Source organism: Sorex araneus, chromosome 9 (assembly GCF_027595985.1).
Source record: "Sorex araneus isolate mSorAra2 chromosome 9, mSorAra2.pri, whole genome shotgun sequence".
In the NCBI taxonomy this organism is placed as follows: domain Eukaryota; kingdom Metazoa; phylum Chordata; class Mammalia; order Eulipotyphla; family Soricidae; genus Sorex; species Sorex araneus.
Window position 1 is genome coordinate 10,634,900 of NC_073310.1, and position 25,553 is coordinate 10,660,452.

The following is a 25,553-nucleotide window of genomic DNA, read 5'->3' on the forward strand; positions in this document are numbered from 1 at the left end:
AATCCCCGGCATCCCATATGGTCCCCCAAGCACCGCCAGGAGTAATTCCTGAGTGCAGAGCCAGGAGGAACCCCTGAGTATCGCTGGGTGTGACCCCAAAAAACAAACAAACAAACAAAAAACCATGAACAGCCCTTAGTAGCAGACGGGTAGACTGAGGCTCACAAGGGGACACGATATACAGGCTTGGGCCGGTCCCCACTGGGACTCAGTATACTTCATGCCACTGGACTTATGGGCACTTCGGGCTGTCCAATATGGTGGCCATCAGCAGTCAGTAATAGAATCAGGGTTCTTGGTTCCGTCTCTGGGTCTCATGGTCTATGGTTACATGAGGCTGGTGGTCACTGTCCGGGACAGGGACACTGAGAGCGTCTCCACCCTCTGGACAGTGCTGAGCTGATCAGTATGGACTAGAGCCTGTCTGGGACCTGCTGCCCCGAGGCCGGTGGGGGCTCTCAGATCTACTGAGGGGGCCGCAGAGATCGTCCAGGGCCAAAGGCCTTGCTCTGCATACGGCCGACTGTGGCTGCCCCAGGTTTAATACCCAGCACCCCACTGGCCCCCCTAGTACAGCCAGGGAGCCAGGGTCACTCTGAGAAGAGGGCCAAAAATATATATATATATTTTTGCTTTTTTTTTGGGTCACACCTGGCGATGCACAGGGGTTACTCCTGGCTCTGCACTCAGGAACTACCCCTGGCGGTGCTCAGGGGACCATATGGGATGCTGGGAATTGAACCTGGGTCAGCCGCGTGCAAGGCAAACGCCCTATCCGCTGTGCTATTGCTCCAGCCCCAAGAGGGCCAAAAATAATCCCTGAGCATGTCAAGGTACCAAACACAAAGAGAGAGAGACAGAGACAGAGACAGAGATACAGACACAGAGAGAGACAGAGACAGAGACAGAGACAGGCAGACAGAGTAACAGACAGAGTGTTCTAGAAAAAGGCTCTAGTATTAAACAGTGGCTGGCGGACGGACAGGGGGGTGCTGGGGGGCTCGGTGCTTCCCCTGACGAGCCAGCCACACCTGACCCTCTGCTCCTCACCCGTGAGAGCTCTGCCGAGTGAGTCTCTGCCGAGGAGACCCAGTGAGGAGACCGTGCGGCTGGAGGCCAGGGCTGTCGGGGGACAGAGACTCAGAGACGCTGAGCCTGGCGCAGGGTGAACACCAGGAGGTGAGGGGGTGGGTCACTCTGGGTCCCACGGGACTCGCCCTCTAACTCACAACCAGGACTGGAGGGAACGAGGCAAACCCACGACAGGGAAGGACCTTCTAGTGCTCAGGACACAGAGATAAACCGATCTCCAGAGTCGAGACTTTCAGCGGATGCTTTATTGCGGGGAAGGGAAGGCAGGAGGCGACATATCCTCCCTCAGAGGCGACGGTCATTCCCTACAGAACTTCTCTCTGTCCAGGTTGTAGTACTCCTCCCGGGGCCTCGGGGCCTTGGCAAAGCAAATGGCAGCAGCGCGGTCACATTTGCAGAGGAAATCTGTGCAGGGGCCATTTTCACCTGGAAAGAACAGGGGAAGGGGGCTGAGCAGGAGGGAGGGACTCGCCTGCTGCCCAGAGCAGGGAGGACAGTTATCTGCAATAATCGGATAACAACTTACTGCAAAGTGAGGGTTAATACACAAGAAAGTGACAAAGTCAATTGGGGACAGTGACTAAAAGTATGTTGTTTATGTGAAACCCCAGTGGAACCCGGCAGCCTGTGCCTCCCCAGGTGGTCGCAGGTGAGGCTGCTTATACTCCCGCGGGAAAGTCTCTCCTCTGTCCCTCACGTCGCCAAGGGGCTCACTGCCTCCAAACCCATCAGCCACAGAGTGTGGATGACACGGGCAAGGAACTGTGAGGTCGGGAAACACTAAAACGTGTGCTCAAGGCACAGAGCACTGCACACTCTCTCCTTCCCTTCTCTCTTCCCCTACCCTTCCTCCACTCTTCCTCTCCCTCTCTCTTCCTCTCCCTTCCCCTTTCTTACCCCTACCAAATCCCCCTCCTCCCCTCCTCCTCTCTTTCTGCTCATCCTCCTCTTCTTCTCTTCCTTCTCCTCCTCTTTCCTCCTCCTCCTTCTTCCCCTTTCTTCCTTTTCCTCCTCTTCTTCTTCTTCCTCCTCTTCCTCCTCTTCTTCCTCCTCACCCTCTTCCTGTCTTCTTCCTCTCTTCCTCTTCTTTTTTCTCTTCTTCCTCTTCCTCCTCTTCTTCTTCTTCCTCTTTTTTTCTCACTTCTTCCTCCTCCTCCTCCTCCTCCTCTTCTTCTTCTTCTTCTTCTTCTTCTTCTTCTTCTTCTTCTTCTTCTTCTTCTTCTTCTTCTTCTTCTTCTTCTTCTTCTTCTTCTTCTTCTTCTTCTTCTTCTTCTTCTTCTTCTTCTTTCTTCTTTCTTCTTCTGCGATCTGATTTACTCCTGGCTTTGAGGTCAGGGATCACTCCTTATGGGGCTCAGAAGCTGGTATGTAGTGGTGCTGGCAATCAAATCTGGGTCAGCATGCAAGGTAAGCACCCCACCCACTGTACTATCTCTCTAGTATCTGATGTTGGTTCCAGGTTCAATCCCCAACACCCTCCATGGTCGCCTGAGCCCCCCTCCGTCAGGAGTGATGTCTGAGAACACAGCCAGAGGTCAGCCCTGGTACAACCACAAATCAAATCAAAATCAAGCAAACAGAAGGGTAGAAAAGACAGTACGACAGGTAAGGTGCTTGTCCTCATGCCACTGACCATGGTCGATCCCCCACACCACATATGGTCCCCTGAGGGTCGCCAGGGGACACTCCTGATGAGCACAGAGCCAGGAATAGCCCACAAACAGTGGGAGATGTGTCCCCAAACAAAACCAAGCACCCAAACACCTGCGTAGCCATGTGGCTCAGGGGCAGAGCACCTGCCTTGTGGGTTTGACCCCTGGTGCTGCCCTCTGTGACCAAGTGGCATCCCTCTGCCCCTGCCCTTCATGACTCCAAATGACCCCAGTCATCACAGTAGCCATAGCCACTAGCCATAGGGAGAGGAGAGCAGAGAAGGAAAGGAAGAGAACAGACACCACCCCTTGCCAAGTTAGTGCCTGGGCAAGTGACTCGGTCTTCCGAGGCTGAGTTTCCTCCCCAGTCCGTGGGGACATCAGCTCTGTCTCCCTGCGAGGCTTTCCCAGGGTCAGCGGGGACCAGGCACCTGTAGCTGCAAAGGGGCTGCCCACTGTGGGCATTGCCGTGAAGCCACCCCAAGATGCCACGGTCAACCAGGAGGTAAACTTACTACTGCAGGTGATGTCTTTGTCGGTGCAGGAGTAGGAGTATATTCTCAGGAGGGTCATGAAGCCCAGGAGAGAGCTGCAGTGTCCCAACTCCACGGCTTGGCCCCAGCATCTGTCGTGTGTCTGGCAGCACCTGGAGAGGAGAGACGGGAGTGGGGGACGGGAGCGAGGGGGGTGGGGAGGTGTCAATCAGCCCTCGCTCTCCCGGTACAGGCGGCGTGGCCCGCAAGACAGCAGTCCTTTGGCTTGAAAACAATGACATTCCATGCGGCTGACCGCAGACAACTCACAAACAGCGTCGCAAACCTCACCCTGGCTGCTGCAGAGGGGACAGTCGTGAGCAGCGCCAGGGGATCGCCTCGCGCGGCTGCCTTTCGGTCTTGCAACGTTTCGCCGCTAGAAGGCAGCAGCAACCGCGGCCTCCGAGCTCGGACTCGGCTCTGAGCGCTCAGAGAAACTTGCAGTACGGTTTGATGGGCGTGTTTTTTTTTCTGGTTTGTTTAAAAAATTATTTAGGGGCCGGAGCGATAGCACAGCGGGTAGGGCGTTTGCCTTGCACGCGGCCGACCCGGGTTCGATCCCCGGCATCCCATATGGTTCCCCAAGCACTGCCAGGAGTAATTCCTGAGTGCATGAGCCAGGAGTAACCCCTGAGCATTGCTGGGTGTGACCCAAAAAGCAAAAAAATAAAATAAAATAAAAAATAAAAAATTATTTATTTCTTTTTTGCTTTCTGGGCCACACCTGGAAGTCTTCAGGGGTTACTCCCGGCTCTGTACTCAGGAGTCACTCCTGGTGGTGCTTGGGGGACCCTATGGGTTGCCGGGGATGAAACCTGTGTTGGAAGCGTGAAAGCCAAATAACACACCTGCTGTCGCTCCAGACCCAGGTTTTTATGTTGTGACAAGAACTGAACAACTTACGGCAAGAAGTGAGTGATGGTACTGTCACTGTATCACTGCATCACTGTCATCCTGTTGCTCATCGATGTGCTCGAGCGGGCGCCAGTAACGTCTCCATTGAGAGACTTGTTACTGTTTCTGGCATATCGGATATGCCACGGGGAGCTTGCCAGGCTCTGCCGTGCGGGTGGGATACTCTCGGTAGCTTGCCGGGCTCTCCAAGAGGGGTGGAGGAATCGAACCCGGGTAGGCCTCGTGCAAGGCGAACGCCCGACCCGCTGCACTATGGCTCCAAGATTACTTATTTAGAATGACGGTACTAACGTCCCAAATGTGCCTCCTCCCTCTCGGTGCTCCCCCGAGAGCTCCGTGCACTGGGCCTGCCTCGCAGCACGGGCTCCCCGCTCCTCCTGCCCATCCCGCACTCACCTGTCCAGCGCGTCCACGGGGGCGCCCTTTCCACCCCGGCCACAGAAGCAGCCGTACTTGTTAAATGTGTGGTAAGGTGAGATGTTAGGGATCAGACACGAGATCATGTTGCCGAACTGCCAGAAGGCCCTCGTGCGGGCTCCTCCCGCCGTGTCGGCCACTGCAAAGGGCAGGGAGAGCTGAGCTCCATCTGGGGGGCTCTGCGGTGCCTGACACACCCCTGCATGCTTCCCCCTCAGCCCTCGCACCTTGCAGCTGCCTCCTCGAAAGAGTGGAGTCTAGTAAAATAAATAGGATCTCTCTCCATCTCTCCATCTCTGTCTCTCTGTCTCTGTCTCTCCTTGTTTTTGTGCCACATATGCTATTCTTTTTTTTTTGCTTTTTTTGGATCACACCCGGCGATGCACAGGGGTTACTCCTGGCTCTGCACTCAGGAATTACCACTGGCGAGGCTCAGGGGACCCTATGGGATGCTGGGAATCGAACCCGGGTCGGGTTGCTCCAGCCCCACATCTGCTATTCTGGGTCTGACTCCACCTTTTTTGTGCTGTGCTCAGAACTCACTGCTGGTGGGCTCAGGGCTCAAGAGATTGAACCCAGGGACTGGAGCGATAGCACAGTGGGTAGGGCGTTTGCCTTGCATGTGGCAGATCCGGGTTCGATTCCCAGCATCCCATAGGGTCCCCTGAGCACCACCAGGAGTGATTCCTGAGTGCAGAGCCAGAAGTAACCTCTGTGCATCACCACGTGTGACCCAAAAAGAAAAAAAAAAGAGAGATTGAACCCAGGTTGGCTGAAGCAAGGCAAATACCCAAGCCAACGGACTAAGTGTCCAGCCCCAATTAGACCTCGCCTGAGGAAAGCGAAGAGGCCACTGAAGTCTCCCGTCCCTACATCCACTTTCCTCTGCAGAGCCTCCAGCAACCAGGAGGCGACTCTTTGCCTCATGTTTCCCCCTCCCAGGACCAGTGACGCAAGGAGGGGTCTCGGGATTCTGAGACCCCGAGTCAGTGGGCTCAGACGTCTGGAAGGCAAAGGAAAGGCGTCATCATTAGGCTGATGGAGCGTCTCTCTGGCACGGACTAGAGGCCCAATAACTAGGACTGGTAAGTGACAAGTGATAAGTGATAGGTCACATCCACATACAGTGAGTGCCCGAGCCCAGCCCCGAGGGCATGGGGAGCAGGGCACCCCAAGAAAAAATTTTTAAAAATTTTGTTTTGAGGGCTGGAGTGATAATACAGTGGGGAAAGCGTTTTCCTTGCATGTGGCCAACCTGGGTTCAATCCCCGGCATCCCATATGGTTCCCCGAGCACCACCAGGAGTGATTCCTGAATGTAGAGCCAGGAGTGTAGATGCTCAGGAACCCCTGAGCATCGCTGGGTGTGACCCAAAAAGCCAAAACAATGTTTTGTTTCGGGTCACACCCAACGTTGCTCAGAACTTTCTCCAGGCAAGTTTGAGGGAAGGAGTCCTGGGATGGAGTCCGGTCAGGGGGAGCAAGGCAAGAGCACTACCTACTGCACTGTCTCTCTGGCCCCCGATATATTTTTTGTTTAGTGTTGTATTTTTTTTGGGGGGGGAGGGGAAGCAAATCCAGTGACTCTCAGGAATCACTCCTGGCAGTGCTCCTGGGACTGTACAGGGTGCCTGAAATTAAATCAGGTTGGCAACTTGCAAGGTCAAGAAATTTCTCCACTTTCATCAGTTATACAGTTGGGGATGGGGGGCCAGGGGCGGGGGGTATACTGGGTTTTTTTTTGTGGTGGAATATGGGCACTGGTGAAGGGACGGGTGTTTGAATATTGTATAACTGAGACAGAAACCTGAGAACTTTGTAACTTTCCACATGGTGATTCAATAAAAATTTAAAAAAAAAAGAAATTTCTCCACTGTACTATCTCTCCAGTCCTGAATGTATTTACCGATTTATCTATTACGTTTTGGAGCCACCTTGGGACTCTCTCAGGCCTCCCCCTGTCTCTGCAATCAGGGATCACTCCTGGCGGCGTTGATCCACACAGGTTCCGAGGACGGCACTCTGCACTCCCGCTCTACTCCGCTCTCCTGAATTTATTTATTTATTTTGGTTTGGGGGTCACACCTAGAGGTGCACGGGGTCTATTCCTGGTTCTGCTCGGGGGACCACATGGGATGCCAGGGGTAGAACCAGGATCAGCCAGCCACGTACAAGGTAAACATCCAACCCGTGCACCCGCTCTCTACGGACCCTTCATATATTTTTATTATCAATATATTTTTTTTTTGCTTTTTGGGTCACACCCAGCGATGCTCAGGGGTTACTCCTGGCTTCAGGAATTACTCCTGGCGGTGTTTGGGGGACCATATGGGATGCTGGGATTCGAACCCAGGTCGGCCTCGTGCAAGGCGAACGCCCTTCCCGCTGTGCTATCGCTCCAGCCCCCTATCAATATATTTTAATATATTTTTATTTTATGGGCAACCATGGTGACTCAAATCCTCGGGGTTACGACTAGAAATCCTCGGCCGGGTTGGTGCTCTGGGTATTGTAGCCGCTCAAGCTCAGTGTGCCCAGGGGCCACCACTGAGGATTCCTGGCGGGGACGGAGGGGGAGGGAAGCCACGATGGGACTCAGTGTCTCCTGCACACAAGCCTGTGCTCCAACCCTTTGACTGTCTCCCTGACCCACACAGACACCAGTAGGCCTCGGGGGAGCCCCGAATAAGGGCCTCGGCTCTGTCTCCTGTAAGCGGGGGCCCCTTCCAGAGCAGGCAGCTCTTGGCCGCACTCGGGGGGAGGAGGGGGTCGCCTACCTGAGAGCCAGGCAGCCAGCACGAGCAGCTTCATCTCGTCTGGGCGGGGAGGAAGAGAAAGCCCTGAAGCCGCCCGGGCCTCCCTCCCTATATCTGCCCACGGCCCCCAACAACGCCGGTGTTTGCTTTGCCCACAGCTGACTCAGAGACTCTCAGCTCTGGAATGAACTTGAATGTCAACAGCCAGTAGATTCTGGAAAGAACTGGAAAGGCCCTGCCAGCAAGGGGTCATGGGGACGGGGCCTGTGGCATCATCGGGATTTTCTGGTGAAAGGAGCCATTCCCGGGGTGCCCATTCTTGAGTCCCCACAGCCTCCAGCTCTCTGCACTCGCCCCGGGGGGAGAAGCCAAACCCCCGTGGGACAGCGGGGACAGGGGGCTGACCGGAAGTGCCCGGCCCAGGCTGTGGGTCTCTTCCCTCGAGTGGGCAGAGACGGGCACTTGGAGGAAGCGGCTCAGAGCCGGGGAGGGACCAGCCTGAAGTGACCCTGCAGCCCGGGGACGAGGAGCCGCTGTGGGTGCGTCTGAGTCCGGGGCTGCTCCTTCCCCTCTCTCTCCCCTACCCGGCCCCTCCTTCCCACCACAGTGTGGGTTTGTCAGAGGACCCTGGACTTGGCGTTTTCAGGCTTGCATCTGACATGAGGAACAAAGGCAAGTTTTTCAAAGGATGAGATCACAGACCTTTAGGGCAAGTCTGTGGGTAGAGAGGGTTGCTGCACCCAGTGCTGATCAGGAACTATTGCTCGTTCCGGGTTTGGGGGCCCCTCATTGGGGTGCTTAGGGGTGCCTGATAATCAAGTTCTGTGCTACCAGGGTCTACACTTGGCTCTGGGCTCAAGAATCACACCTGTGAGGTTGGGGGGCCCTTTGGGGTGCCGGGGATCAACTGTGGTCAGCTGCACTCAAGGCCATGGCTCTAGCTCCTGGCTCCGCCCCTTCTCCTGTAGAGGTTTTTTTTGGTTTTTTTTTTTTTTTTTTTTGCTTTTTGGGTCACACCTGGTGATGCACAGGGATTACTCCTGGTTCTACACTCAGGAATTACTCTTGGCAGTGCTCAGGGGACCATATGGGATGCTGGGATTCAAACCTGGGTTGGCCGCGTGCAAGGCAAACGCCCTCCCCGCTGTGCTATCGCTCCAGCCCTCTCCTGTAGAGTTTTATGTGATCTTTGTCACAATCCTGTGAATGATGGAGGACTTGTGGTTTTACCTTAAGTAATTCATTTTTATATGTATAACCCCCCCTTAAAGATACATCTATTGGGGTCAGAGGACCAATATCAACATAGTTTTCCTCCCAACAGTCATGGGAGAGACCCCAGGGCTGTGGCTTCTTCAGAGTCCCCTGCTTCATGCCCAGTGTTCCCTTCTCTGTCCCAGGGCCCAACGCAGCGCCCAGGGCTGCTCCTCCCGCCCATCCGGCTCCTCCTGGCATGGCAGCATATCTGCCTCTTGTGTCATTAGTCTTGACGGGGACACGTGCCGCTCACCCCTGTCCTTAGTGACCCTCGGTTGGGATTTGTCCAATGTGTTCTCGTGTCTAGATGCGGCTGGTTGGGGACACAGGGTTTGGGGACGGAAGATCCCGGTGGAAATCGTCCTTGTCATCACCTGACCAAGTTCTGTTGATTCACCTCGGGGCCACTTTGCAGAGGAGACGGGGAGGGGGGTGCTGAGATGGCCACGCCCAGGCTCCCCCACCCCTCCTCTAGCCCCCCAACTCCCCCTGTCCTCTCTCTCCACCTGGGAGAGGGGTCCTGGGTGTGAGTCGGTCCAGCATGAGTGGCCGCACTCTGACTGGGGCCCAGAGTTCACTCCGGGTCAGCTGGACGCTGAGCTGGTCCCCCAAGGAAGGGCTTTTCCTGGTGAGCCCCAGGCTAGGAGCCCCCGGAAGGGTCTAACAGCTGGTGAGATAAAACCATGAAACAGCCCTTAGTAAGCAGATGGGGAGACTGAGGCTCTGAAAGGGACATGACCAATAGGCTTGGACCAGTCCCCATTGGGACCCGGTATGCTTCATGCCTCTGCACTGCGGCCTGTCCAGTATGGTGGCCATCGCAGTCAATAAGTCAGAATCGGGGTTCTTGGTCCCATCTCCGGGTCTCACGTTTGATGGTTACATGAGGCTGGTGGTCACTGTCCGGGACAGGGACACCGAGAGCGTCTCCACCTTCTGGACAGTTCTATGGTGCTGAGCCAATCAGGATGGACTGGAGCTGCCTGGGACCTGCTGCCCCGAGGCTGGTGGGGGCTGTCAGATCTACTGAGGGGGCCGAGGAGATCGTCCAGGGCCTTTGCCTTGCTCTGCACACGGCCGACTCTGGCTCCATCCTCTTAGGGTCCTGTGAGCACAGCCAGGAGTGACTGTGACCACAGAGCCAGGATAAGGGCCAGAGAAAGTGCAGTGGGCAGGGTGCTCCCCTCACACACAGCTGCCCCAGGTTTGATACCCAGCACCCCACTGGCCCCCAAGTACAGCCAGGGTCATGCTTTGCACAGGGCAAAAAATAATCCCTGAGCCCCTCAAAGTGTGACCTAATCACTGAGAGAGAGACAGAGACAGAGACAGAGACAGAGACAGGCAGACAGAGTAACAGACAGAGTGTTCTAGAAAAAGGCTCTAGTTTTAAACAGCAGCGGCCGGCGGATGGACAGGGAGGTGCTGGGGGGCTCGGTGCTTCCCCTGACGAGCCAGCCCCACCCGACCCTCTGCTCCTCACCCGTGAGAGCTCTGCCGAGTGAGTCTCTGCCGAGGAGAGCCAGTGAGGAGACCGTGCGGCTGGAGGCCAGGGCTGTCGGGGGACAGAGACTCAGAGACGCTGAGCCCGGCGCAGAGTGAACACCAGGAGATGAGGGGGTGGGTCACTCTGGGTCCCACGGGACTCGCCCTCTAATTCACAACCAGGACTGGAGGGAACGAGGCAAACCCACGACAGGGAAGGACCTTCTAGTGCTCAGGACACAGAGATAAACCGATCTCCAGAGTCGAGACTTTCAGCGGATGCTTTATTGCGGGGAAGGGAAGGCAGGAGGCGACAGATCTTCCCTCAGAGGCGACGCTCAAGCCTGACAGAACTTCTTCTTGTTCAGGTCCTTGTACTCCTCGTGGTATTCGGACTTGGAAAAGCAGATGGCAGCGGTGCGGTCACAGTTGCAGATGAACTGCTCGCAAGGGTTGTTCTTGCCTGCAAAGAGCAAGAGATGGGGACTGAGCAGGGGGAGGGGCCCACCCGCTGCTCGGAGCAGGGGCCGGACAGTTAACTGCAGTAGTCCAGTGTTTTGTCAGGGTGAACAGAGTTACTGCATCAAAGCATGTAATGACAGCTACACAATCAAAGTGACTCTGGGGACTGTGACTAAGAACGTGTTGCCTATGTGAAACCCCAGTGGAACCCGGCAGCCTGTGCCTCCCCAGGTGGTCGCAGGTGAGGCTGCTCATACTCCCGCGGGAAAGTCTCTCCTCTGTCCCTCACGTCGCCAAGGGGCTCACTGCCTCCAAACCCATCAGCCACAGAGCGTGGATGACACGGGCAAGGAACTGTGAGGTCGGGAAACACTAAAACATATGCTCAAGGCACAGAGCACTGCACACTTCCTTCTTCTCTTCCCCCTCCTCCTCCTTTCCCTTCTCCGTGTTCCTCTGTCATACTCATCTTACTCCTAGCTCTGTGCTCAGGGATACTCATCTTACTCCTAGCTCTGTGCTCAGGGATACTCATCTTACTCCTAGCTCTGTGCTCAGGGATACTCATCTTACTCCTAGCTCTGTGCTCAGGGATACTCATCTTACTCCTAGCTCTGTGCTCAGGGATACTCATATTACTCCTAGTTCTGTGCTCTGTGCTCAGGGATCATTTCTGGCTAGGACTCGGGAGTGGGGGACTTTATGAGGTGCCAGGGATAAAACCCCGGTCAACCCCATGCAAGGCTAACGCCTTACCGGCTGGGTCCCGGGTACAGGTGCCCGGTGTAATCCCCAGCATCCCATATGGCCTCCTGAGCCCCACCAAGAGACACCTCTGTGTGCACAGCCAGGAGTCGATCCTGAGACTGCTGAGTGTGGCCCAAAACAAAGCAACCCAACATCAGGACAGAGGAGACAGCAAAGCCGGTGCTGGTCCTGCACACGTCTTCCGAGGCTGAGTCTAATCAGCAGCCGGCGGGGACAGCAGTGCCCTCTGTTTCGGGGTCAGAGGAGAAAAGTCCTCTAGGAAATCACAGCTGAAAAGTCACTGTTGGCTTAATATTATTTATTATTATTATTATTATTATTATTATTATTATTATTATTGCCATACCCGGCAGTGCTCAGGAATCAGTTCTTTCAATGCTGTGAGGACCATGTGGGGTGCTGGGGGATGAACCTGGGCCGGCCGCATGCAAGGCCAGTGCCCTCCCCCCTGGACAGTGGCCCTGGCCCTGGCTGCTCGCTCTATACACCCCCGCAAGCATCCCGGGTGCCCTGGGCCAAGGAGGAGAGGGAACTTACTGCTGCAGGTGATCTCGCCGTCTTTGCACGAGTAGGAGTACATCTCGGTGTAGGGGTTATCCAGGAGGTACCTGCAGTCGGCCATCTCCCTGGACTGGCTGTAGCAGTTGTCGTGGGTCTGGCAGCACCTGGAGGGAAGGGGAGGGGTCAGTCAGCCCTCGCTCTCCCAGGACACGGCCCAGGAGATATCGGCCCTTTGGCTTGAAAACAATGACATTTTATCCCGTTTACTGGAGACAACTTAACAAATGGTTGTGGGACAACCTCTCTCGGGCTCTTGAGGGTTAGGGTTAGGGTTAGGGTGAGCAGCGGCCGGGGACAGCGGAGCGGGCGCCGTCTCTCTGTTATGCAACATTTCGCCTCTAGAGGGCAGCAGCAACCACGACCTCAGAGCTCGGGTTCTGCCTTTCATCCCCAGCAGGGATTCTATTTTCTATTCTTGAATGTTATTCTATTCATAATGTTAAAATTAATATTCATTTTTTTCTTTTTCTCTCGCATACCCGGCGATGCTCAGGGGTTCCTCCTGGCTCATGCACTCAGGAATTACCCCTGGCGATGCTGGGGGGGGAGGGGGAATGCTAGGAATTGAACCGGGGTCGGCCACATGCAAGGCAAACGCCCTCCCCGCTGTGCTAGCGCTCCAGCCCCTAGAGTTCATATTCCAACAGGTGTGCCTCCTCCCTCCCACGGGCTCGCCGCTCCTCCTGCCGGCCCCACACTCACTTGTCCAGCTCGTCCACGGGGGTGCCGTATCCGCCCAGGCCGCAGAAGCAGCCGTAGTCGTTATACTCCAGCAGAGGCCAGCTGTCCGGGAGCACGCACTTGATCATCTTGCGGAACTGCCACACCGCCTTCGTGCTGTCTTCGCCCTCTGCGGCAGCGACTGCAAAGGACAGAGAGCTGAGTGGCATCCTGGGGGCTCTGCTGGGGCCTCACCCCCCCACACACACACCACATACACACGCAAGGGGGGAAAGGCCAGAGAGAGAGCACAGCTGACCCCGGTCCAATCCCCAGCACCCCGAGAGCACCACCAGGAGCGAATTCATAGTTCAGAGTCAGGAGTAAACCCTGAATATCGCCATGTATGGCCCCCCCACACACACACCAAAATTTGTTTGGGGGCCACATCCCACAGTGCTCAGGGAGTTACTCCAAGCTCTGTGCTCAGATGGTGCTCAGAGACCCCTATGGGGTGTCAGGGATCGAATCTAAGTCAACCACGTGTGAGGCAATTGTCCTACCTACTGTACCATTGATAGGATCCTGGATTATTATTTTTTGGGGGGGAAGGGACACACCTGGTGGTACTCACGACTTAGTCATGGTCTTATTTTATTTATTTATTTAATTTTTGGTTTTGGGGTCACACGGCGATGCACAGGGGTTACTCCTGGCTCTGCACTCAGGAATTACTCCTGGCGGTGCTCGGGGGACCATATGGGATGCTGCGATTCGACTCCAGGTCGGCTGTGTGCAAGGCAAAGGCCCTCCCCACTGTGCAATTGCTCCATCCCCATGACTTAGTCATGGTTTTTTTGTTTTTGTTTTTGTTTTTGTTTTTGTTTTTGGGTCACACCTGGCGATGCACAGGGGTTACTCCTGGCTCTGCACTCAGGAATTACTCCTGGCGGTGCTCAGGGGACCATATGGGATGCTGGGATTTGAACCCGGGTCGGCCGCGTGCAAGGCAAACGCCCTACCCGCTATGCTATCACTCCAGTCATGGTTTTAAACTCAATGATCACTCCTGATGGTGCTCAAGGGACCATATGTGATGTCAGGGATTGAACCTGGGTTGGGTGCATTTTTTTTTTTTTTTTGGAGGCAGGTGCCTTCCCACTATACAATCTATCTGACCCCGAGGTCTGCTTTTGAAGGAAGGCACAGCCTTACATGCTAGAGGAAAGGGCAGCTCAGACAGAGAAGGGAGCACCAAGTAAAGGGTACTGGAAGGATCCACTCAGGTTGGGAGCTGCCGAAAATGGGCTATAGACCGAACACGATGGCCACTCAATACCTCTATTGCAAACCACAATATCCAAAAGGAGAGAACAGAAGGGAATGCCCTGCCACAGAGGTGGGATGGGGAGAGGGAGGGGGCGGGGGGAGGGATACTGGGATCATTAGTGGTGGAGAATGGGCACTAGTGGAGGGATGGGTGGCCGATCATTGTGTGACTGAAACGCAAACACGAACATTTGTAAGTATGTAACAGTAACTCATGGTGATTCACAAATAAAAAAAAATATTAAGGGGTGGTGAAAAAAATCACTGTCACTGTCATCCCATTGTTCATTGATTTGTTCAAGCGGGCACCAGTAACGTCTCTCAATGTGAGACTTATTGTTACTGTTTTTGGCATATCCAATACGCACGGGTAGCTTGCCAGGCTCTGCCGTGCAGGCGCGATACTCTCAGTAGCTTGCCGGGCTCTCCAAGAGGAGCGGAGGAATCGAACACGGGTCGGCCGCGTGAAAGGTGAAAGCCCTACCCGCTGTGCTATCGCAAAAATGTTTTTTAAAAAATTAAAGAAAGGCACATCCCCAGGCAACCACTAGGAGTGAACCTGCACACTCCTTAGCGGTGTGGCCGTCCCCTAGCCCTCACAAAGCAACCACCGGCTCAGTGGGTTTTCAGTATATTCACAAGGTTGTACAATGATTAAGACTGGACTTCCGGGCTGGAGCAATAGCACAGTGGCTAGGGCGTTTGCCTTGCACGCAGCCAACCTGGGTTCGATCCCCCGCATCCCATATGGTCCTCCAGCACCGCCAGGAGTAATTCTTGAGTGCAGAGCCAGGAATAACTCCTGAGCATCGCTGGGAATGACCCAAAAAGCGGAAAGAAAAAAAAAAGAAAAAGACTGGACTTCCTTCCCACCATCCCCCTGTTCTTCCTGGACCCTGGCAGTCATGCCCACAAACTGCCTCTGGCACCATATAAGCTCATTAACCAGCCGAGATCCAGAGGCTCACGATTCTCGGTAGAGATCACCAAGCTGCAGAGATGCCTCAGACCCCAAAGTCCCCATCCAGTTAAAATTTAACTCCAGCTCTATCACCCTATTTAAAATTTTAGAATTCCTGGAGTGCGGGATATCTCATACTCTGTACCACTGATGTACCAGGAATAGCACACATTGGATAGGATATAAGGTAGAAGGTAACCAAACTCAATTAAAAAAAAAAAACATTAGCACACAAGGCTCAACCTGTAACAACATGTTAGTCACTGTCATCCCATTGCTCATCAGTTTGTTCGAGCGGGCACCAGTAACGTCTCTCATTGAGAGACTTATTGTTACTGTTTTTGGCATATCCAATATGCACGGGTAGCTTGCCAGGCTCTGCCGTGCGGGTTCCATACTCTCGGTAGCTTGCCGGGCTCACCGAGAGGGATGGAGGAATCGAACATGGGTCGGCCGCATGAAAGGCGAACGCCCTACCCGCTGTGCTATCGCTCCAGCCCAACATGTTAGCAATCTCTTATATAAGGGCTTACTGGCTCCAGGGTGAGATACAACAATCCGCACGCACTTTCCTTTGAGGAAATCCTTTTTCATCACTTTAAGAGAATCATGCATAACAAGTAATACATAATAAATTATTTAGGGCCTGCTATTGAGGCAGGCTTGGGTGGAGGCTGGGAAAATTCGAAATAATGGTGGTGGGTAAGGAAGGTATCATGGTGGTGGGACTGGTGTGGGAATACTGAATGTAAAAAGTTACTGTGAACAACCTTATAAAAATAAAATTTAAATTTACAAAAGACTGGATTTCCTTCTGGGGGCTGTGTGAGGTGAGGCACTCTCCGTGGTATTTGGAGGTGTTTTTTTTAAGTGTTTTAATTTTATTTCTATATTTTGCTTTCTGGGTCACACCCGATGATGCTCAGGGCTTACTCCTGGCTCTGCACTCAGGAATGGCTCCTGGTGGTGCTCAGGGGACTATAGGGGATGCTGAAGATTGTACAAAACCCTGCCCCTTGTACTAGCACTCCGGCCCCAGGTGTTTGGAGCTCTTGCTGCAGGGGAACCCAGGGCTTCCGCATGGAAAGTTCCAGATCTTTGAGTCATCCCCTGACTCCCTTCCTACATTGTGTTAATTGTGACTCGCGCTACTATTTATATTTGTGAACTATTACACCACCCCCCCTGGGCCTCCGTTTCTAAGAGGGGAGAGTTAGAACCAGGCCCGACGCCTTTCTGAGCAAACATTCTTCAAGACCCCACCAGGGTCAAGTCAGTATTCTGGAGCCGGAGATAATTCTGTAGCACTGCAGCCCTGTCGTCCCGTTGCTCATCGATTTGCTCGAGCGGGCACCAGTAACGTCTCCATTGTGAGACTTGTTGTTACTGTTTTTGGCATTTCGAACACGCCACGGGGAGCTTGCCAGGCTCTGCCGTGAGAGATACTTCAGTGAACAGAAACAACCCACCCAAGTCCCTGGCACGGACTGGAGGCCCCATAACTAAGACTGGTGAGTGACAAGAGCTGCCCTCTGCCTGCAGGGGGCGCCCAAGCCCAGCCCCGAGGGCAGGGGGAGCAGGGTACTGCCCCCTGACCCCCCAGAGCTGGGCTCCCTCAAGAGAAGCCGCCAGGAAGCGCTTTGGGGGCCACACGTGGCTTCGCCTCCCGCCCGGCCCCTTCTCTCTCTGGCTGCCGCTCACTGTGAGAGCCAGACTCCAGGGCACAGGCGGGAGGTGGCTGGGGGCTGCAGCCTGTGGGGGACGAGGCCCCATCTGGGAGCTGAGGCTGAGTGACCTGTCCACTGGGCATCTCCAGCTCCCCCTGCTGCCCCCGCTGCTGTTTTGCTGCTCCCCCCGCAGCCCACCTGCTCTTGGCAGAGGACACACCCACACAGGGCCCAGGGGGGCTCCAGGCACTGGGAGTGTCTCCCTCTGAGTGACCAGTCTCTGCCCAGCCTGGTGCCACGGGGGCTCAGCTGCCTCCAGTCTGAGGGGAGGGTGAATGACTGAAGGCTGCCTGGAGGAGGCGGGATTTGGGTTCCAGTGTGAGTGGCTTCCCTCACTCACTCCAGACACAGGGCGCTCTCCTTGCTTAACAGCCAGACTCTCTGGAGTCCTGGGGGCCCCACTAGGCGTTGGGGGATCCCGCAGGAAGGGACAAGAACAGGAAGTTGCAAGATGTAAGTTAGGACCCCATCCTGAGGCAGTGCGTGTAGCGTGTGCAGGGGTGCGCAGCTGAGCTGGTCCTGCCTTCTGAGGGGTGATCTGGAGCTCACCCAGATCTGCCGCTGAAAATGTGCCTGGTTAAGGAGAACTTTAGGGACCCCCACCGTACAGGTTATAGCTTTTTTGTTTTGTTTTTTTGTTTTGTTTTTTTGTTTTTTGCTTTTTGGGTCACACCCGGCGATGCACAGGGGTCACTCCTGGCTCTGCACTCAGGAATTACTCCTGGCGGTGCTCAGGGGACCCTATGGGATGCTGGGATTCGAACTCGGGTCGGCCGCGTGCAAGGCAAACGCCCTCCCCGCTGTGCTATCGCTCCAGCCCCGAGCTTTTTGTTTTTTAATTATTCTTATTATTTTGGCTTTTTCGGTTTTCTGTACTCAGGGGAATCACTCCTGGCAATGCTCGAGGAACCTCAGTGTACCCAGCGGCCACCACGGGCCATTCCTGGTGGGGAGGGAGGGGGAGGGGGGCCACGATGGGACTCGGGGCCTCACAAGCCTGTGCTCCAACCCTTTGGCTGTGTCCTGACCCCACACAGACATCAGTAGGCCTCGGGGAGCCCCGAATAAGGGCCTCTTCTGTCTCCTGTAAGTGGGGGCCCCTGCCAGAGCAGCAGCTCTTGGCTGCAAGCAGGGGGAGCGGGGGGGGGGGGGAGTCGCCTACCTGAGAGCAAGGCAGCCAGCACGAGCAGCTTCATCTTGTCTTGGCGATGAGGAAGAGAAAGGACTGAAGCCTCTCAGGGCCGCTCTCCTTATACCTGCTCAAGACCCCAAGATAAGACTCGAGTGTTTGCTTTGCTCGCAGCTGACTCAAGTCGGCCTTGAGACTGCTGGAATGAACCTGATGGCCCGAAAGCCTATCAGTGCTGGAAAGAACTCGACGGCCCCAGGGCCTTGCCAGCAAGGGTCATTTGGATGGGGCCTGTGGCGTCACCAGAACTTTCTGACGAAAGGAACAACTTTGAAGTGCCCAGTCTTGGACTCTCAACCACCCCCCTTCTAAGCACTTGGCCAGGCTTCCCAGTTCTGGGGCAGGGAGGAGCCATCACCCCAATGGGCCAGGGGGGACAAGGGGGCTGACCGGAAGTTAAGGCTGCTGCCCCCAGTGCCTGCTCAAGATGCAAGATGTGGGTCTTTTCTTTCTTTTTCATTTTCTTTTTCAGTCTCATATTATGCTAATTTTTTTTTCTTTTTGGGTCACACCTGGTGATGCTCAGGGGTTATTCCTGGCTCTGCACTCAGGAATTACTCCCAGCAGTGCTCAGGGGACCATATGGGATGCTGGGAATCAAACCCGGGTCGGCCACATGCAAGGCAAATGCCCTACCTGCTGTGCTATCACTGCAGCCCCCACAAAAAATCACTTGTATCACTTCACTCATCCTGTTGATCTTTGATTTGCTTGAGTGGGCGCCAGTAACCGCCATTTGTCCCTGTCGCGTGCTAGTGCAGCCCAATGATATCTGCTCGCTCCAGGAACAGGAAGAGCCTCAAATCGCTCATTCAGGGATTTGATGAAGAAGTCTGACCATCTCGTTGGTGGGCGGCTATATGGTCTTTTGACATCCCATGGAATCCAGTCGGTAACAGCTCTAGTCCAGCGGTCATCTCTGAATCGCATTACATGACCGGCCCATCTGATTTTTGACGCCTTGGCAAACGAGACAGCATCCCTGATTCATGACCATCGACGGAGGTCAGAACACCAGATTCCTTCTCTCACTTGAGTGAGACATGATACTCTTAGCATAGCTCTTTCGATTCCTCTTTGGGATACCCAAATAGCGTTCTCATCCTGTTTGCGTAGGGCCCAGGTCTCTGAGGCGTATGTTAGTGCAGGAAGAACGGTGGAATCGAAAAGATGTGCCCAGAGTTGAGGTTCTTTGTCCTCTTAACCACTTCTTCGACGCTCTTGAAGGCATTTCAGGCTGCTCTCTTCCTCCTTCGCAGTTCTGACACCAAGTCGTTCTTCATGTTGATTTCTCGACCCAGGTACACATAGCTGCTGCATTCGGAGATGTTCATTCCATTGAGAGCAAATGGAGCTTCAGGGACTAGTTCGTTTTTCATGAGCGTTGTCTTGTTGGGATTCAGCTGCAATCGGACCTTTCCACACTCGTGGTCGAAGTCGGCCAGAATTTGTGCCGCTTGGCTAATGTTTGGCGTTATTAGAACGATGTCATCAGTGAAGCGGAGGTGGTGTAATTGCTGACCATCTATCTTCACTCCGATTTCTTTCCATTCCAGTTGTCGCATGATGTTCTCGAGGGTGGCACTGAAGAGTTTCGGTGAAATGGTATCATCCTGCTGCACCCCTCTCTTTACATCAATGATCACTTCCTTATAGAATGGTGAGATCCTGGTGGTGAATCCACAATACAGCTCGAGGAGGATTTTGATATACTGAGTTTGAACGCCCTGTTTGGCTAGGGCTTCAATGACTGCTTCAGACTCAACAGAATTGAAGGCCTTCTTTAAGTCGATGGACGTTAGACAGAGCGGCACCTTGAACTCTCGCGAAACTTCAATGAGTTTGGTCACTGTGTGGATATGGTCTATCGTGCTGAATCCCCTTCGGAACTTGGCTTGCTCGCATGGTTGTCCTTCGTCTAGTGTTCTGCCTATTCTATTCAGGATGACACGAGTGAGCAACTTGTAGACGATGGACAGCAGACAGATTGGACGATAGTTGCCGATGTCGTGGATGTCTCCCTTCTTGTACAACAGAATCGTCCTACTGGTTTTCCACTGAGACAGAACCTTGCATTCATACAGGTAGCGTGTAAAGAGCTGAGCCAATGTATTGATGAGTACTGGTGGCAGATTCTTCAGGTGTTCGGGTCTGACCTTGTCTGGACCAGGTGTTGTACGAGTCTTTACCAATGAAACGGTGTGTCGGATTTCGGAAGGGAGGACGTAGGGAATGACATATCCATCCTGCAGAATTTGGTATGTGGGCATCTGGACACAGCTGTCAAAGAGATCTGAGCAGAAGTCGTGAATAATCCTCCAAAAAATAATTTTTGAATTATCAGGTGAAAGAATTTTATAGAAATTTTCTGGGGTGGAGAGGGTTTGGGCTACACCCAGTGCTGGTTAGAAACTACTACTGGCTCAGAGCTTGGGACTCGGGGGTCACTCCTGGGGAGTCTGGTGGTCTGTGTGTGTGGTAGAGAGTAAATACGGTGGTACTTGGCATAGTTGGAGCGAAAGTACCGTGGCTAAAGCACTTGCCTGGCAAGTGCCTGACCTGGATTCAATCCCTGGCATTCTATACGGTCCCCTGAGCACCACCAGGAGTAATTCTTATCTCTAGAACCATGAGTAACCCCTGAGCATTGCCAGACGTGACCCAAAACCAAAGGCAACAAAAACAAAAACAAAACAAACAAACAAACAAACAAAAAAACACCTGGTGGTGCTCATAGCTGACTCCTGGCTTTGTGCTCAGGGATTTTTCCTGGTGGACTTGAGGGTGCCTAGAGGGCTTTAGGGATCAAACTGAGGTCAGACTCATGCAAGGCAAATGCCTTTCGCCCTGGACGATCTCTGCGGCCCCCCCAGTAGATCTGACAGCCCCCACCAGCCTCGGGACAGCAGGTCCCAGGCAGGCTCCAGTCCATCCTGATCGGCTCAGCACCATAGAACTGTCCAGAGGGTGGAGACGCTCTCAGTGTCCCTGTCCCGGACAGTGACCACCAGCCTCATGTAACCATGGAACGTGAGACCCAGAGATGGGACCAAGAACCCTGATTCTATTATTGACTGCCGGGGGCCACCATACTGGACAGGCCGCAGTGCCCATACGTGCAGAGGCATGAAGCATACCGGGTCCCAGTGGGGACTGGCCCAAGCCTATTGGTCATGTCCCTTTCTGAGCCTCAGTCTACCTGTCTGCTACTAAGGGCTGTTCATGGTTTTTATCTCATCATCTGGAAGACCCTTTCAGGACTCCTAGCCTGGGGCTCACCAGGAAAAGCCCTTCCTTGGGGGACCAGCTCAGCGTCCAGCTGACCCGGAGTGAACTCTGGGCCCCAGTCAGAGTGCGGCCACTCATGCTGGACCGACTCACACCCAGGACCCCTCTCCCAGGTGGAGAGAAAGGACAGGGGGAGTTGGGGGGCTGGAGGGGTGGGGGAGTCTGGGCAGCGTGGCCATCTCAGCACCCCCCTCCCCGTCTCCTCTGCAAAGTGGCCCCGAGGTGAATCAACAGAACTTGGTCAGGTGATGACAAGGACGATTTCCACCGGGATCTTCCATCCCCAAACCCTGTGTCCCCAACCAGCCACATCTAGACACGAGAACACATTGGACAAATCCAACCAAAGGTCACTAAGGACAGGGGTGAGCGGCACGTGTCCCCGTCAAGACTAATGACACAAGAGGCAGAGACGCTGCCATGCCAGGAGGAGCCAGATGGGCGGGAGGAGCAGCCCTGGGCGCTGCTTTGGGCCCCGGGACAGAGAAGGGAACACTGGGGATGAAGCAGGGGACTCTGAAGAAGCCACAGCCCTGGGGTCTCTCCCATGACTGTTGGGAGGAAAACTATGTTGATATTGGTCCACTGACCATAATAGATGTATACTTAAGGGGGAACTGTAAAAATATTGGTTAATTATGCTTCAGAATCAATTTGTGTTTTATGTCCTTCCCCCCAGTATTGTAGAGCAAGTCTTGTGTTACAAGCCCAGTGTGACAGTGTCATGATGTAGTAGTGTCTTACTGGTTTTTTAATAAATTCTTTTGTATAAAAAAAATATTAGGGGGCTGGAGCGATAGCACAGCGGGTAGGGCGTTTGCCTTGCACGCGGCCGACCCGGGTTCGAATCCCAGCATCCCATATGGTCCCCCGAGCACCGCCAGGAGTAATTCCTGAGTGCATGAGCCAGGAGTGACCCCTGTGCATCGCTGGGTGTGACCCAAAAAAGCAAAAAAAAAAAAAAAATTAGTTAATTAAGTTAAAACCACAAGGCCTCCATTATCCACAGGATTGTTACAAAGATCAAATAAAACTCTACAGGAGAGGGGCTGGGGTGATAGCACAGCAGGTAGGGCGTTCGCTACCCGGGTTTGATTCCCAGCATCCCATATGGTCCCCTGAGCACCGCCAAGGGTAATTCCTGAGTGCATGAGCCAGGGGTAACCCCTGTGCATCGCTGGGTGTGACCTAAAAAGAGAAAAAAAATACCCAAAACTCTACAGGAGAAGGGGCTGGAGCACTAGCACAATGCTCGGGCACTTGCCTGGCACACGGCTACTTGGTTCCATCTTGGCATGACATCTGACCTCGTGAGAGCTGCCAGGTTGATTTCTGAGCCAGGAGCCAGGAGCAAGGGCTGGAGAGATAGTAGAGCGGGCCGGGCACTAGCCTGGCACAGTGTCAATCGGGATTGATCCCCAGCACCCTGTCTGGTTCCTTGAGCACCACCGGGAGTGGTCCCTGAGCACAGAGCTGGGAGCCAGCACTGTTGGCTGTAACCCTCCAAACAAATAAAGAAACATCAGCATCCAAAGAGCTCCTGAGGCAGAGAAAGACCCAGCTCTGCTCCCGTGAGGAGTGAAGGCTGTTTGGGGGCCAGCAAAATGCCAAGTCTCGGGCCAGAGAGATAGTACAATGGATAGGGCGTTTGCCTTGCACACGGCTGACCCAGGTTCAATCCCCGGCATCCCATCTGGTCCCCTGAGCACTGCCAGGAGTAATTCTGGCGTGCAGAATAATCCTGAGTGCAGAACCAGGAGTAATCCCTGAGCATCGCTGGGTGTGACCCCCCAAAAAAATAGTCAAGTCTCTCTTATGGGGTCTTTCTGGGGTCTCTGCTTCTTTGGGGGTGCTCTGGGGTCAGAATGCGGCTGCCACTTCCAGGTCATTTTTTTTTGCTTTTTGGGTCACACCCAGCATCGCACAGGGGTTACTTCTGGCTCTGCACTCAGGAATTACTCCTGGCAGTGCTGGGGGGCCATATGGGATGCTGGGATTTGAACCCGGGTCGGCCGCGTGCAAGCCAAATGCCCTACCCGCTGTGCTATCGCTCCAGCCCCATTTTTTTTTTTCTTAAGGCAGGTAAGTTTTGTTTTACAGAAGGCGTGGAAACGACAGATGACACAAGTCAGGAGAACAGAGGCACGAGCAGAGGTGAGTCCTGAGGTGACTGCACCCCCCAACACAGGGTGCCCGGCCGGGCTTCCCTTCCGCCCGCCCCTAGCGCTGACCGCCCCGTCCAGAGGAGAGCAGTCCTCCAGATGAGGGGACCCCACTTTCCAGGAAGGAGCTGCAGCCTGTGGGCAGCCGTCTGAGTTGGTCGGCAGGTGCCAAATGCAGTCAGGGTTCCTGAGTCAGCTGGGGTGGTCTTACAGCTTTGGTTGGCTTTTGTTTTGGGGGTTGCGCCCGCCAGTCCTGGGGACTACTCCTGGCTCTGTGCTTTGGGACCGTGGGGTGCTGGGAAGGCGTGAAGGCTTCCGGCCTGACGTCTGCCTTCAGAACGCTGCCTCTGCCCCTCTCCCAGCTGGGGCCCGGCACCGACCACTGAGGCAGGCCTGCCCCCCTCTCAAGCTAAGACAATGAAAGGGGCCAGGGAGATTCATACAGGGAGCGCATCTGGGCGTACCCCTGGAGGTCCCCAGCACCACTAGGGTGACCGATGGGTTCCCTGACGGCATCACATCCTTGGTCGAATACTGTTGACCAAGTACCACTCGGAGAGGCCCCTGGGTTCCCTGAACACTGTGTGTATGTGCACACAAGTATGCATGTGTGCATGTTTGCATGTGTGTGTGTGTGTGTGTGTGTGTGCAGGGTGGTGAGAGTTGTGGAGAGAGAGGTGAAAAGAGAAGGTAATTGAGACCCAGAGAGGTTAAGTGGTTATTCCAATATCGCCCAGCAGGACCAAGGAGACAGAAGTTGCTGGCTCCTCTTCTTCTCCTTCCTTTTTTTTTTTTTTTTTTAAAAAAAAAAGCTTTTGGGGGGCTGGAGTGATAGCACAGCGGGTAGGGCGTTTGCCTTGCACGCGGCCGACCCGGGTTCGATTCCCAGCATCCCATATGGTCCCCTGAGCACCGCCAGGGGTAATTCCTGAGTGCAGAGCCAGGAGTGACCCTTGTGCATCGCCAGGTGTGACCCAAAAAGCAAAAAAAAAAAAAAAAAAAAAAAAAAAAGCTTTTGGGGGTCACATCTATGATGCTCAGGGGTTCCTCCTGGCTCTGCACTCAGGAATCACTCCTGGCAGTGCTCAGGGGACCCTATGGGATGCTGGGAATCGAACCCGGGTCGGCCGCGTGCAAGGCCAACGCCCTCCCCGCTGTGCTATCACTCCAGCCCCATTGCTGGTCTTCAGGACAGGGCTGGCGGGGAGGGGGGGCAGGTGGAGCCTCCCAAAGCCCCCTGAGGCCTGCCCCCCTCTCCCGTGCCCCCCGGCTGGAGACCCCCCACACCAGCAGGCCAACAGTTCCCACGTGCCACTCCTGCGGGGCTCGGGCACAGCCTCGGGGGTGCGGGAGGGCTTGGGCGGCCCCTGCCGCGGCCTGTCCCTGGACCCGTTCAGTGCAGTGTCCGCCCGGCAGGAGCCCTCGGCCCGGCCTCGTGCCGCTCCGCCTCCGAGCCCAGGTGTGCAGTGTCCCAGCCAGAACCCTCCCCGGTGGAAAAAAACAGCCCAGGGTGGCTTCTCGGCTCCTCAGGTGACAGCGTACCCACACCCAGCAAGGTCAGCCTGGCCGGGCCCGGGCCACAGGCTGCTGCTTCTGGAAAGTGCTGAAAAGGCAGCAACCAAGTTCCCTTTGCCACGGGCCTCAGGGTGAATGCTGGGTTCCGGCTCTCCTCATCTGGTCCTTTAGCTATTTTTTGGGGGGAGGGGCACATCTGGGATGCTCAGGGGTTACTCCTGACTCTGTGCTCAGGGATCATTCCTGGTGGTGCTCCGGGGACCATACAAGATGCCAGGAATCGAACCCAGGTCGGCTGTGTGCGAGGCAAGTGCCCTCCCGCTGTGCTATCGCTCTGGCCCTCTGCTTTTTATTACTGTCCTTATTTTTGAGGTTTGGGGTCATACCCTGTGGTGCTCAGGGTTTGCTCTCGCTTCTGTGCTCAGGGATCACTCCCGGTGGGCTCAGGAGACCATACGGGGTGCCAGGGATAGAACCCCGTTGGGGCCACGTGCAAAGCAAGCGCCTGACCCGTTGTCCTGCTGCTCAGGTCCCTGGCCTTTCGGCCTAAACACTGTGTCGTCTGACACTTTTCTTGTCTTCCTCCTTCCCCTTTCTTTGACCAAGGTTCAGAGGGGTTAAGTTACTGGCTCCGAGTCACACAGCTGTCCAGTGGTGGAGACAGGACTTGAGCCTGCTGGCAGGTGCCCGCCCCGGTCCCGGGCTCTCTTCAACAAAATCATGAGAATAAATTTATTATTTTGGTTGTGCTTTGGGACAGGGATTGGGGCTCGGGATGGAAACATCCCAAATATGGTGGTGGGAAGGCATCATGGTGGTGGGATT

The 25,553-nt window shown here is 54.6% G+C and overlaps 2 protein-coding genes across 2 annotated transcripts; both read right to left on the bottom strand.

Moving 5' to 3' along the window:
* Positions 1-1,390: 1,390 nt before the first annotated feature.
* LOC129407138 (phospholipase A2-like) lies at positions 1,391-7,448 on the bottom strand. The gene is made up of 4 exons (XM_055147546.1): positions 7,386-7,448; positions 4,589-4,748; positions 3,260-3,390; positions 1,391-1,518 (listed from the first exon to the last, which is right to left on the bottom strand). The coding sequence occupies exons 1-4, from the start codon at positions 7,417-7,419 to the stop codon at positions 1,391-1,393; spliced, it is 453 nt and encodes a 150-aa protein (XP_055003521.1). The 5' UTR covers positions 7,420-7,448.
* A 2,939-nt stretch (positions 7,449-10,387) lies between these two features.
* On the bottom strand, positions 10,388-17,799 carry LOC101542848 (phospholipase A2-like). The gene is made up of 4 exons (XM_004611076.2): positions 17,737-17,799; positions 12,600-12,759; positions 11,874-12,001; positions 10,388-10,569 (listed from the first exon to the last, which is right to left on the bottom strand). The coding sequence occupies exons 1-4, from the start codon at positions 17,768-17,770 to the stop codon at positions 10,445-10,447; spliced, it is 447 nt and encodes a 148-aa protein (XP_004611133.2). The 5' UTR covers positions 17,771-17,799; the 3' UTR covers positions 10,388-10,444.
* Positions 17,800-25,553: the final 7,754 nt, after the last annotated feature.